The sequence below is a fragment of the Drosophila subobscura genome, chromosome E (assembly GCF_008121235.1).
Source record: "Drosophila subobscura isolate 14011-0131.10 chromosome E, UCBerk_Dsub_1.0, whole genome shotgun sequence".
Lineage (NCBI taxonomy): Eukaryota > Metazoa > Arthropoda > Insecta > Diptera > Drosophilidae > Drosophila > Drosophila subobscura.
In genome coordinates this window covers 20111524-20125704 of record NC_048531.1, presented here as the reverse complement: position 1 = coordinate 20125704, position 14181 = coordinate 20111524, and the positions used below count along the sequence as shown (strand labels likewise).

Here is a 14181-nt window from a genome sequence, read left to right as displayed (position 1 = left end):
TCAATTATGATTGTCACAGTTGACACACATTATCGCCCTCGTAGTGACGTATAGTAGTGTGCTAGAAAGAGAGCTAGGGAACCTGTCGTCGTGGCAGGACTCTTCGAATTCTTCAGTGTTCCAAGACCCAAGCGACATGAGCTAATTGATGTTTTCATTTACGCACTCGGACGACCCGGACGAACGTTTTCATTCTAGGTGGTAAGTGTGACGCCCGCTGTGCACACATAATTGACGGCAACGGGGAAGGGAAGGCCTATATTAAGGATCGGCTACCTACACCTACACCACCACCCAGGACTTCGATCGGTCGTAACTAGTCCATGAGGAGATAAACCATACGTGAATATAGTTTCCTTCCCTCTTCCCTCCCGCATTTTGTCAATGGTTTTGTTCACTCCCGTGTTCTCTCCTCTCCATTTTCGGGTCCTCTCATCTTTGACCAGGCCCACAACTTGGCGGCATCTTGAAAGTACTCTTCAATTTGACGTTGGTGGTCGTTGGATTCTTTGCTCATATTTTGCGCATCTCCTTTGTCAATTGCTCTGTTTTTCTGCTATGTGTGTGGGTCCTTTAAACAATGGACTGTTCCAAAATTATTTTCGTATTATCGAATCCACAGTGCGTGCTTGTCGTTTTTGTATCTAATTGTTTAATTGTCCGATCATGAGTCGGCTTGTTGTCTGGATATGTCAAGAGAGCGCCCTTATCCTGGGTAGGCCTTCATCCATGACTTAGAAATGCTTACACTGCCAGGGAGATTTCAGCTCCAGGCCTATCCTTGTTTTAGTTCATTGTAGCCCTGTCAGTTTAGGGGACATTTTGTGTTCGATTTTGAAGGATTAGTTGATTGTGTACCTGTCCGAGCCCAGGCGACTTGTACATGACCGTAGCAAGGCTCATACATATGTACATACATATGTATGTATGTACAAGTGTATGTGTGTGGTCCAAAGTCGTCGACAATGCCATTAGTTTAATTAAATGTGAGAAGATTGTCTTGAGCGGAGATATTTTTGTAATTGGATATGCATACATTATATATCAAGTACGGCTGCTAAAACTAAATATACCCACCCAATAAATCGTTGAGCTGATCTACATAATTTATATAGATGGATGCACAGCAAAGCCAAATGTCAAAGCCAACATTCGTCCTATGGCTGTCGTTTGCGTTGCCCTTTGTTTAGATAACAATAAAATTACAAATGCTAATTTCTGCAGTTTAGATTTAAAATTTATTATTTTGATTTTCACTTTTTTCCTTAATTTTACTAGGTATGTAAATTTTCGAAACAGTCTTAAGGCCCTTACATAAGATAATGCTACTAGTAGATTAAAAGTAAAATAATAAAACATTATTTGTTTAACCAACGAATATCGAATCCAAAATCCAATTTCCCATTCTGTAGAGCCAGCTATTAGCAATCTTCTCTTAGAAGCCGAAGTAGGGGTAGGTTGGAGCAGCTGGGACCATGGAGCTCTTCTGCTCCATCTGATGATGGTAGCCGCCAAAATGGTTGGCGCTGGACCCAGTAGAGGGAAAGAAAGAGCCAGCAAAGTTATAGCTGTCCCACGATGAGTGGTGATGAGAGCCAGAAGCGGCGGCGGAGGCGAACTGTGAACGGAGCTGCTCAGCGGATGTGGCAGTGGTTGAGGACATTGTGTAGGCTCCGGCAGATCCGGTTGGAGGGTACGCAGCAGTTGCAGTTCCCATGGAGTAGGAGGAGTTCATTAAATCGTTGCCATTGACTGGATGCTGAGCCTGTGACTGAATGGGACTGTGGGCGGCGGAGCTACTGCCAGTGCTGCTGGCTGGTGACATGGAAGCAACCGAGCCCCCATGGGCACCATGTGTCTCATAGGACGCTCCCGATGCAGGCCACGTCTGGGAAGTGTACAAGCTCATGCCCATGTTGGAAGTGGTGGCAGAGGAAGCTGAAGCTGTGGCTCCATATGAACTGGCTGTGGATGCGAAGCTGGGAACTTGCTGAGTGTTCAATTGCTTGCGTAGACGAGCACGACGGTTGGAGAACCAGACTTGGACACGGGCCTCAGTCAAACCGGTGCTCTGGGCTAGCTCCTCCCTTGTGTAGACATCTGGATACTGGGTCCGAGCGAAAATGCGCTCAAGGGCGTCGATCTGATCATTGGAGAAAGTAGTACGCGAGCGTCTTTGCTTCCTTTTCAGCTGCACACTGGGTTCGGTGTCATCCTCACTCTCGTCCTCGCTACCCGCCGAGATAGCACCACCTCCGAGAATGCCATCAATGCTGTGGGAGGCTCCAGAGCCGGAGGTTGCGCGGAGCAAGCGCGAGATGGAGCTAACCGAGGGGGCATTCTGCTTGTCACAGATTCCGGCCTCAATCAATTTGGCGCGAATTTCCCAACTGAAGATGCCAGGCTGCGATTGCTTCAGCTCCTCGATTCTGGTCTCGATATCGGGTGTGGCCACACGAGGTTTGCTGCCACCGATTACACCAGGCCGAATGGAGCCGGTCTCCTGGAAGCGATTGAGGATCTTGGAGACACAGCCATGTGAAACTCGCAACTGCCGAGAGATAACGCAAGGACGGACACCAGCAGCTGCCATCTCGACAATTTGGCGACGAATATGATTTGGCAATGGACGACCGTTGATGAAAACACCTCCCAGTTGATTTACCCGACCTTGTCCTAAAAGTAAACGAAAAAGAAAAGATGATTAGTATCAAGTTTATAAATTCTTTTCAATTTCAGATTATCCATCTGCCTGAATCGTATTGATCCTGATCCTGTCGATCTTTCAATTAACTTAACTTCTGCGCTCGATTGAGCAACAATATGTAAATAGTTTAGACTGCACTGCCCACTTCAATGCATTGCATTCGAAAATGCACTAAGTAGGATTAGCCCAAGGATCAATTGGCACGATCTTTTGTTTTGCTGAGCCACAAACGATTCGTTGGCCATTTGTAAACATAACAAAACGCAAATTGGCAATTTGCGTAGGTCTTTTCGAACAGAAGAAAAGAAAGCGCTGATCAGTGGCAGTGGGGGAGACTGAAACTGCCGTTCAGAAAGGAGAATGATACGGCACAGCTGCATCCCATGTTGGCCCATGCAATCAAATCAAACTAATAATCCATAAGCGCTGCGGACACCCAGCTGTGCCAGCTAAAATAAGTATATAAAGGCCAGCCCCAAAAACACAACAACGGACATCAGCCAAAAAGAGAAATAAAGCCCCAGCCGCAGTCGCTGTCGCTGTCCATGTCCAGGTCTGGGTCGAAGTTAGAGTCTGTTGTTTGGGGCGCTGACGGTTCTTGTACGTGATACACAAGACAAGACCCAAAGCACAAGCGTGAACCCCAGCTCAGACGCAGACACTGAGCTAAGATCAAAGCGCAATAGCCGACAGGGGCAGAGGCGATTCAAGCGAAGAGCTGGAAAGACGACCGCGCCAAAAAGTCTGCAAAGTCGCTGGAAGCTGGGATGCTGCCCGGCCTACAAGTCCCCGATCACAATCAATAAGTCAAAAAGCTGATCATGCTGCCGACCGGGTAATGATCTCTCGTTTGAAAACAGCGGGCGAAAGCGCAGCCCAACACGATGAGCCAGCACTTTTCAATGTCCGACTCTGACGTTTTGTACTCGTAATTGTGGTAATTGGTAATAGGGCACTGCGTAGAATGCGATCTGCTATCGATGCTTACCTTGGAAGGGATATCCAGCGAAGTAAGGAGTCATGTTGAGAGCTGATACAGCCATATCTAGCAGTAATCCGTTGTTTTGGGTCGGCGAAAATATCTAAAACACTTGTCTTCTAATTTTTTGATTTTTATATAAAAGTCTCTAATCTTCACAATCACTAGGAAATCCACAAAGTAAGAATTTTCTCAAAGATAATTTTTCCCTTCGATTTGTTAATGCGAATGCGCAATGCTCAGTGATGCTGCTCGTTTGCTTGACACCTCGAAACTGATTTTGAAATGGTCAGCCACCAAGACTAAAACGAATTCGTGAGATTCTCAGACCCAAGGAAACAAGTTTTTGGTCGGAGAAAAACCCAAGCGAGCGAGGGTGGAAGTGCAAGCAGGCAGCAGTCGGAGTGAGAACGAGAAGCAGCGATCGCAAGAGAGCGTGGCTGGTGCTAGAGCACTGTTAGAGCAGAGCAGGAGCACTGTTTGCTACACTGCGACAGAGGAGATAAGCAAAGCAAGAAACGAGAAAGAGAGAGCAACACCAATTTTCATAGTATGGCTGCACTTCTGTTTAGCTCCGCCCCCAGAAAAAACTGAGTTTTATTTTGTTACATTTTCTCTGTGGAGTTGATTTTTGGATAAACCCGAGAGGGCTTAGAGCTGGTACTCCATTATAAATATTTATTTTATTTGCGCTTGATTTGGAGTTATGCGAATTCCTGTGTTTACCGAGGGCTGCCTTTCTAAGGTTTTCAATTTAGCAACAGTCACTTTATGTTTCCGGTTGGTGAAATGCTAGCGTTTGAATTGATTGCGCATGTCGTAATCATATTATGTACAGGATTTCCGTTTAAAGACTTACTGTACAAATATGCGACAACTTCGCAACACAAAAAATGCCCACATCGAGGAATCCTTAGAAAAGAAAACACTTTCTTAACTGAAGTGCTTTGAATGATTCAAGGAAGAATAAGAGAATGTGAAAAAGGTTACTAAGCCGTCTCGAAGATGAGTGGGAGCAATATGCACGGGTGCCCAGCTAACGTCATTGGGAGGACTTGCGTCTCTCCCCTTATTACCCCTAGAACGGAATTTTGTTTGCATCCTTTCTGTCTGGAAAACGCCTTCAGGAATTCCTTGACCTTGGACTAAAAGTGGACCAGCTTGGGGGTTTAATACAAACGTGCCCTTCTTGGTACATATCAGTATTTAAGTAACATTACAACTCTCGTATAACTAGCTATTTCGTTCACTCTTAACACTACGAAGATGTAATTCAATTACTGAAATCAGCCAACAGGCATTGCGGTTGCTTTGCTATTGTTAATTAGAATGAAGCTGATACCCAAAGCAACAGACAAAATTAATATTCATGGGAAACAGGCACCCGGAAGACCACTAATGTGTATGTATAGACGAGTGGGAAGCTGACAAAAAGATTTTCGCACGAGCAAAAAGGGAAAAAAACTTCATTTCCGAGTGCATGACTTTTGGTTAATTTGCTGTTTGCTCCATCTGTGCTCAGAGATCTCGGCTATGAGCTCTCCGCTCTTGGTGTCGGTCGAAATCAAAGAACTTTTGGGCATGTTGCGTATACGCCGCGTGCGCGAGCATTGAAAATTATGCGGCATCATATCCAAGGCAAGGCTGGAGACATGAACAAAATGAACTAACTTGTTGCCAGTGAGGTTGGAGGGGGGCCTAAGCGTGTGTATCTGTGAGATACATTTCGCGTGGGTGTGACGACGACACAAAAACCGACACCGACGCCGACGCCGACACTGACGTTGAATGTGTGCCATTTGGCAATAATTGTAAGGCTATTGTTTGGTTTGGTTGGCCGCCACGCTCTGTGTGTGGTTTCGCTTCGAGGCAATCGCTCAAATCTTATGACAACTCCAAATGCTACTGTGCGATTGGCAAAAATACCGCTGTCGATATCGATACTGTTGCAGATACAGATTGTTTGTCTTCGTCAGTGATGTATCTGTATATACATTGAACTTTCGAATGGCAAGTGTTGGGTCGTTTATTGTCTGTCTTTCTTTCTTGACTACCGCTTCTCATTCATTTATTCAGCCCATTTGTGTGATTACCTTCCAATTCATTTTATTAGGAAAAATAAATAGCCAACTATTCTTCAGCTTGTAGAAAAATACTTTTGATTTGTCTACTGTGGCATTTTTGTGGGAATTTTTTAATATTTTTCCCAGCCAGCCAAGGACGAAAGGAATGGAAGCCATGCTTCAGCCGAGCTGTCGGCTTGCACATTGCTCGAGTATTAAGTCGGAAAATTCATTTGTAAAAACGAAATGAATTAAGGCCATTGGAATTGACTTGAGTGATGCCTTTAAAATGCTGTGGAATTCATTTTCTTCGACTCTTCAAAAAAAAAGGGAGCGTTCTCTTCGATGCCAAGTCGACGGTCTGTGACAAGCGAATGAGAGGTCTGCTCTAATATTGATTTAAAATACTCCCTAGAAATGTTTTGGCCTGAAACAATTTTTCAAAACGTCGTATATTAGTAAGTAATGAAGATCCCTACAAAATGCTGGGCTAATAAATTCCTCTGAAATATTACCACTAACGCCCATATGTCAGCTTAGACGAAAGCCCCTCTCCGGCTCCTCTCTACCCGACAGTAAAAGCAACAGCTGTGGGGGCTGAGGCAACTGCGGACTGTGAAACAAGAAAACTAAATTAAAACTCAACCGCAACTGTTTACACAGCAAATGTTACTACGAAGGGGCGGCTCACCAAAGCCACAAACTGAAGCTGAAATCCCAGAAGTGAAATAAAGGAAAAAGATGATTAATTAGGGTGGCTACTTGGCAGAGGAGGATGCGGAGGAGAGGAGGTGGCCCGATCGGACAGTTGGTCCGAGAGGTGAGAAGAGTAATATGTACAAATATATCACTCCTTCGGAACGGTTAAAAACGAATTAATAATGTGTGATCGGATGACGCCCCCAAATTTTTAATGCCAGTTGGTCAGCTTAACGAAAAGAGAATCATCTAATTGCAAAGGAGTTCTGGGTGATGTTTTAGCCAATCGAGAGTGTTGGAGAGGCGGGCACGCGTATCGCCAGGATGATATGGCAAAGAGTAGAGGGATCGCTTGACTTTTGGACGGGCACACAAAGAATTCCATTATGTGCATGATCTGTGGTTTCCTTTTCAACTCTGCTCCGTTTGCAGCGCTTTGTCGGCAAAAGAGTGTAGGGAGGAGGGGAGTGAAATGAGTCAATGACGTATGGGGAATAGAGGGAGGACACCCAAGCCGCTGCCTGACAAGGACCGCCACCATCGAAGTGTGAATTCTAACAGCCCGCGTCGGCGTTGCCGTCGTAAATAAAACATTTGAGCTCAAGTCACAGCCGCTGAAATGTGGCGGATTCTTTCAAAACCATAAGGGAAAGGCAGTGAAGCGATGAGTCCGATGATAAGGATGAAGATGATGATGATTATGATGAACCTTAATTGCACTTCGGCGTAGCGCCTTCGTTTATCGCTTTACTGTTAATTTTCAGCTGATCCTTGATTAACACTCCGGTCGCGTTCTGATAGGGACCTGCCATCCACTCCTTTGCTACAATTCCTCTCCGAAGCGTCTCTAGCATCGCGTCCCTGAAAATCGTGCGGTGTGTGGCGTCAAGCCATAAAATACGTTTAGCACCTGCGTGTCGGCGAGAGGTGTGATGTCAATGTTTATAATTATAACGCCTGCACATATGACTTGATGAAAGGGTTTTTCCGGCTATTCGGCAGAATCGATCGTCATGAACTTGACAATTGTTTCAGAAAGAATTCTGAGCGCAAATATAAGGGGTAGTCTTCATTGAAGGCATTAAAAATAACGGTGAGGGGACTGCACACTTTTGCTACTTTTATCTTTCCTCATCCTAGAAGGCTTCAAAGAGAAATATGCATTTTCGATCCACTTCAATACCATTATTAATGATCCATGCAGAAAAAATTAATATATTAATCAGATTTGATTACAACAAATTTGACATTGAAATATGGAAAATTTTCTTAAATAAATGCACCGAGAATGCATAAACGAAATAATCACGAAACGCAATCAATCCATTTCTTCCTATGCATATGCAATGCAAAGAAGCTCTAAGGAATAAGTAGGTACTATACAAGCAACAAATACATAAATAATCTTCATAAGTAGGAATCTATTTCCCTGTTCGGCGGCCACCGAAACCCGCTCCCTACGCGCCGCTTCCCGATTTGATTTATTTTCCATGGTGAATATAAATGAATTCGAAATGGGTTTTAGTTCTGCGCTGAGGCTGCCACCGCACTCCAAAAATTATCGAAAGCAAATGCCATGTGAAAAAAGGAAAATAAATAATTATTGAAAGATTACACACAGAGAGACCATCCATAGAGCAAGTGGAAGTCCACATGAAGCTCCATATGTTAACTTTTACTTCTAATTAAATCCTCGAAATTCCATATAAAGGTATTTTCTATTTCCATTTCCCACTCTACGAGTAGCTCGATCTCGAACCAGTTTCCCACTCATGTTCCAGTTGAAGGCCCAAATCGATTTGCTACAATTTCAATTTTCGTTGATTTTCTAAAAAGTGACAATTGGCCAGCGTGATTTTCAATTATTCTCAGGTGAGTCGATCCGTCAGTCGGCACATGTCAAAGCTGGGAGTTACTTGAGCTCCCAAGCTGCATTAGTTATTATTGTGGCATCAAGTCCAATTCCCGTTAAGTCAAACGGCAAGTCTCGTGCCGACTTTTCCAAAACAAACTGCAGCGGCATTTTGTGGATTGTTTCTTCAAATGTAGTGCGGAGTGTGACAAATTGAGCTACATGTTATCTTCAGTTGATTTAATTAGATTTTGATTTGTTGCGGCATTTTTCGCATCTAATTGAAGTTAAGTTCCCAGAATCAAGGATTATTATTATCACTCTCACATTATTCATTGTGGCTTTTTGAAATCGAGAAATTTTTGTATTTGTACTTACAAACTTATGTTCAAAGACTTGAAATACTTCATAATCTTTAGTGGGCGTCGAAAATCAATTTCCAATAACGCACTAAGAAACATTAGCTCAATTAACACATCAGACATCTCCATCATCTCTATTGTTTTTGTAGCTTTATGATAATTTGCCATTTTGGATCTAAACCCCAAAGATTTCCACTATCTGGTTTCACCTTAACGCAATTAATTCAATTAGCATAATTTGGCAACACCTTTTTTGGGTATTAAAGCGGCACTGCCTACCAGCAGATGCGTATCTTCTGGATTGCGCGTAGATACTCGAATTTCTGTTTGTTCATTCAGGCTAAAAAGCGCTGCTAAAGCGATTGGAAACGCTAGTGCAGGATGTAGACATCCAGAAGTTGACTAAGTTGGCGTGTCAAATCGATCATTGGCACAGTTTGACAAGTCTATTTGACTGGACAACTAAGGGAAGCAGGAAACAAAAAGAAGAAAAACAAAGGCAAGCGAAACCTTGGACCTCCGACAGTTATATGCAGCCATGGTCAGACGAAGAGTCGCCGGTTGAGAGCAGAGCGTAACACTTACGATTCGTAATGGACTCTAATCATGCGACAAAAAAAGAAGCATGGAATACAGGTCTCCGTGATTCCAGGACCTACCGCCGTTCGTAGGTATCTAACGCAACTGAGTTCCCGAGTTATGAGTCTGCGGTTCGAGTGTTAATAGTTTGTTAGTACTTGGCGGTGTCCTTGCTCCTGCGGCTGTGTTGTCTCCTATTTGGTCTCAGGGTCGATACAGCAAACACGATTTCCCGCCCACCTGGTACCACCTTGCCTCCCCTACACTGCTTTAACCTAATTATGAAGCTTGTGGTCGTTGGGTTTCACGTAATTTAGTTATTTCTAAAAGCTGCTCGAGATTTTCTCGGGAAATCGAGTGTCTTCGGTCAAAACCCACTGATCTTTGATTTAAGATACACTGTTTAAAAACGCATTCGGCAGCCTGTGAGCAAATTTATTGCCGATGCCAAGTAATAAACACCAAAAGAATACCAAACAAGAAATAAAACACCAGCTCGTCTCATAAATCTGCGAAAATCTGGGCAGTCTCGCTCCATCGATTGGCGGTTGCATGTTCAGCAAATTACTCAACAGTTGTGCCGGGAGGTGGTAGGAAGGAAGGCAGAGGAGAGGGTTGGCCATTAAATAACTTATAACGAACTGCCCATCTTCAGACGCTAAGCGAAATGGGGACCGCTGCAAAAAAATTGGTCACTGCCAGGCCAGGGACTACCAGAGTGTGTTGCTGAATTCTCCTGCCCATGTGGGAGACGACACGCAGTCTGCAGATTCATCTGACCGGGCGTTGCGGCTACAGGGAGGAAGGTGGAAGTCAAAATCGCGGGGTGTTAAGCGCGGAGAGTGTTTGCATATGTCAGCAGCTCGCTCAAAGCGAATGCCGCTGGAAGTTCGTTTCCGTTTTCGGCTGAGTTTTTAATTTATGTTATTGATGCAAGACATGTTTGAAATGCACTGGTAGAAAATAATCTCAGATAAACATAAAAATTTCCTCTATTAAGCACTAATGTACATAATTTTTTGAACTGAGGAGCCTATACCGTTGTTACTTGCCATGATACAATATGTTTCAGCCCTGTTAATTTGCAAGTTTGTGAAAAGCACTGCTCTCCCAACTGCAGATTTTAAATTTCGGTTAGGGTTGCACTTAAACATTTTTCGTGATCATTTAAGCAACAAAAAATGAAGGAAAAAGAGACGAAATGAGTTACGGACTTGCAATCGCTTAACTTGAGTACCAATCTGAGTTGGCAACAAACACCAAGTCATATAAACAAATGAACATATGTAAAATCCATGCTCGGAACGACATCTTGGGGCTGACGCTGATGCTGATGTGTTTTACGACTTGACACAGAGTTTCAGAAGACTGCTGGGATGGGGACGGACATGGAGATGGTGTCTCAGGTGTCGGTACCTTGCAGTGACTGGACAAAGTGGCCGACAAAAGTCGGTCGGTGATCCGTGCGCTCGGAGGTTGGCGGTCTTCGAGATCGGAGCTGACCGAAATGGCTTTGAAGCGCACATTTGCCAAAGTGATCGTAAAAATGCCAAGCCAAATACCTTGGGCACGTCAAGCGCGGCAATTAAAATTGAACTTTTATGTTACAATGACATATAGCCCAGTCCCGAGTCGGCCCACGGGGAGCGCCTTTAGCTTTCAAATGAGACGCTGATGGGTGGCGACGAAGTGGGGAGTGGGCCGGAGTGGAGCGGAGTTGAGTGAAAAGGCCATGCGTGTGAACAGGCAAGATCAAAAGCACAAGCCGCACCAACGCACTTGCAACTGAGCAAAGGACGCAAACGCAGTTTGTGAGAGCGAGAGAGAACTCCAAAGTCTCATTTTTTTCACCGGACAATGCAAATGCCCAGGCGCAGACTGAGCACCGCGCCCGTGCAGTTTTCTTTCAAAATTTAATTGCAAATAAATTGAGTTTTTGGTACTTCATTTAAGCGAAACACGCTTAACTTTCCTTCACTAGCGGATCCATCAAAGTCGCAAGAGATGTCTCTTTTTCTCCCCCTCCCAGATCGTTTTTACGAGTCTGACTGCATCCAAAATATACATACAAAAAAAAATTCATTTGTAACGAAATTACCAAACGAAATTGCAAATGTTTCCTAACCAACTGCGGCTCTTTTAAATGTAAAGTACCTCTGTAGCACAAGATGCTTAAACACTTTCAAGATCCTTTTTGTATTCCTGGAACATGTTCTTTATCACAATCGCTTACAATCTATCAATAAATACTTATCCGTTAGTCCTACATTAAAATGAAGTTCCACAAAATGATCCATCAAAAAACTTTTGACAAACTGTCAACAGATGAACAAGAATCCTAAAGTATACAGATGCAGCAGTAGCTATGGACCTGTTGACCAAACGGAAGGCAAACAAAACCATTTGGCAAACTCACAAATATTGAACAATCACATATGACAGATCGCTCGCACAGCCGGACTAGGCCTAGGAAGTGCACAAGTGAAAACTGGTCGCACACACAAACACACACGCACCCAGAAACACTTAAATACAGTGGTCAGACAGTTTTCACTCCTTCATGCTAAATTTGCAAGGAAAACAAACGCTGTCGATATTCGTCCCGCCGGGCCTGACATGAGACACCAGCGTGAACGAAGGTGTCAAATCGGCGGGGGGCTTGGATGGACAGTAGCACAGCAAGCGTGAGGCTCTGGCCAAGGACGTTGATCTACTCGTTTGGGATTCAGTAGTCCTAGCCCCAGAAAAACCAGATGTTGTCGATCCCAAGTCTCCCTCAAAGTAAGAGTTCCATTCTGGGAAGCCCACACTATTCATAGTTGGTGATTTCCTATAGAGAACTCCCGTTTCCCGGTGTAAAGAGTCTACACTCCGATCCAGTTACGAGAGAGGTTTATGGTCTCGCGAGTTTGAATGAATTAGACTTTACTCACATGTTGCCTTTTACTGCCTTCTATAATGATCTATAGAACAACTTTTCTGTCTTCCCTGCTTGGCGACACAATTTACAGCCCTTAGTAAATCATTGCGGAGCAAAGTGGCTAGCATGTGATTCAATTCAGGGACAATACTTGAAGTAGACTTTAGCACTACAATTTAAAGCATTCAAAAAATCCTGTCAGTAGCTAAGAAGGTCTCGATATTTTTGTATTGATTTTTGAATTTAATTTATAGGACTGCAATTGAAGGTTTTGTTTACGCGATATTAACTGGAAAGTGTCACAAACAGTGTTAATTTTAACTTTCACACTTTTCGTTGCAGTTCTCTTTTATGTGGTGTATTTCTTAGCATTTTACATGTTTGTTCGTTTTATGACAAATCTCAAGAATTTCTTATTCAAACATTCCAAGAAATTTTTCTTTTTGATTGGCTTTCCTTCGTCTTATTAAATTTTATTTATATGCAAACCAGTTTCCAAATCGGCAATTCCCTTCACCAAAACGCACTTTTCATTGCCTCTGACTATTTAACAGGCAGCCAAACTGTCACGCCCACATTCTAGTATATAAGCGGATTTCCGTTTCACAAGGCAATAAACAGAAGTTATGCCCAAAGGCTCCTTATCGAAAGTTGTGACGCCGACGCTGCCACGCTTGAGCCGCTCCGGTAATTGAAAACTGTCAATACGCAAATTAAAGAATTTGTCATCTGTATCGTGACCAAGTTTCTGTGGTTTCGGCCTGAACATGGAGCAGCAACATTTCCTTGTTCGTGAGTATCCTGTGTGGCTCATTTGCATTGCCATAGCCATTATAAATGATGCATGCGAGTGCACTCAAGTAGTTAGCTCTTGGTCCTTGCATAACGCTCCATTAGCAACGAGAATTATTCCGATTATTTCATGGTGCATGCCAGCAGAGAGCCTAGACCAGCTGAGTATTACAATTCTCACCCTGACTTCCACTCAATGGCCAACGGTTGTTTCCTCAGCCTAGCCAGCTCATTCCGCTCAATGGAGTTGTTGGGTAAAATCTGCTGAAATATTATTTAGAGTAGAGATTTGCATGTCTGATCCTGATTCTGCACAAGACTCACTTCGACTTACTGAATACATACGTATTCACATGCATATATACACATACATACATACATATATGCACATATGTACATACATATATACGCACAAAGGAAAAGAGCAGCCATTTTGTCTCTCTTTAAATTTCCCTCTGTCCCTGACTGCCTTTTCCGAAGCCAGATGCAGGCGGCATGTGCGTATCCTTAATATGCGTAAACTTCACGCTTAATTCTTTATAGTATGATGATGTCCTTTGGCTGTTTTCGCTTTTGTTCGCTGGTTTTTCAATTTTTCTAAAACTGCAGACAGTCAGTCCAAACCGAACCAGGTGTGACTTTCGTTTGCTTTAATGGATGTTGATGGATTTTTATGTTTGTATATCGGTAGTTTAGGGTAGAACATTGGAAAAATCCTCATCAGGATGATGGTATAAGGACTGGATCCATATTAAAAATAAGTCGAGGTTTGGGATATTTGGTAAGATACTAGCCTTTTGGAAATTCCCCAGACACACGTTTATTGCCACAAGGATCACGGAACGAGGATACAACATACTTAGTTCTAATGAACTTGCAGTAATGGAGCGACCTTATCAAAGGTCCTTATTACATTGCATATCGTAAATCAAATGCAGTTTCAACGGCTAACCGAATATTCAAATGATTTCATCGTTAATAAGCATGAACTTGCATTGTGTCTGGGCGAATGCTAGCAGGAAAGGATAAGCCAATAAGCTAAAGGAAACGCGAACCCCCATAAAGTTTGACGACAAAGACCTAACCCAACTATACCGGCAAAGGGAAAAGAAGATGGAGGTGGAAAAGTCGGATAAACATACATTGAGAACACACGACACACAACTGTGGGTGCTAAAACTGCCAACACCGGAACGATTGATAATGCTTATGGCATTGGACTCGGTCT

At 43.4% G+C, this 14181-nt stretch overlaps 1 protein-coding gene across 1 annotated transcript; it reads right to left on the bottom strand.

Annotated features, from left to right (window-relative positions):
- Positions 1-1270: 1270 nt before the first annotated feature.
- Positions 1271-3950, bottom strand: LOC117891542 (protein gooseberry). Its single transcript, XM_034797052.1, has 2 exons — positions 3696-3950; positions 1271-2676 (listed from the first exon to the last, which is right to left on the bottom strand). The coding sequence occupies exons 1-2, from the start codon at positions 3748-3750 to the stop codon at positions 1436-1438; spliced, it is 1296 nt and encodes a 431-aa protein (XP_034652943.1). The 5' UTR covers positions 3751-3950; the 3' UTR covers positions 1271-1435.
- Between the last annotated feature and the right edge of the window lie 10231 nt (positions 3951-14181).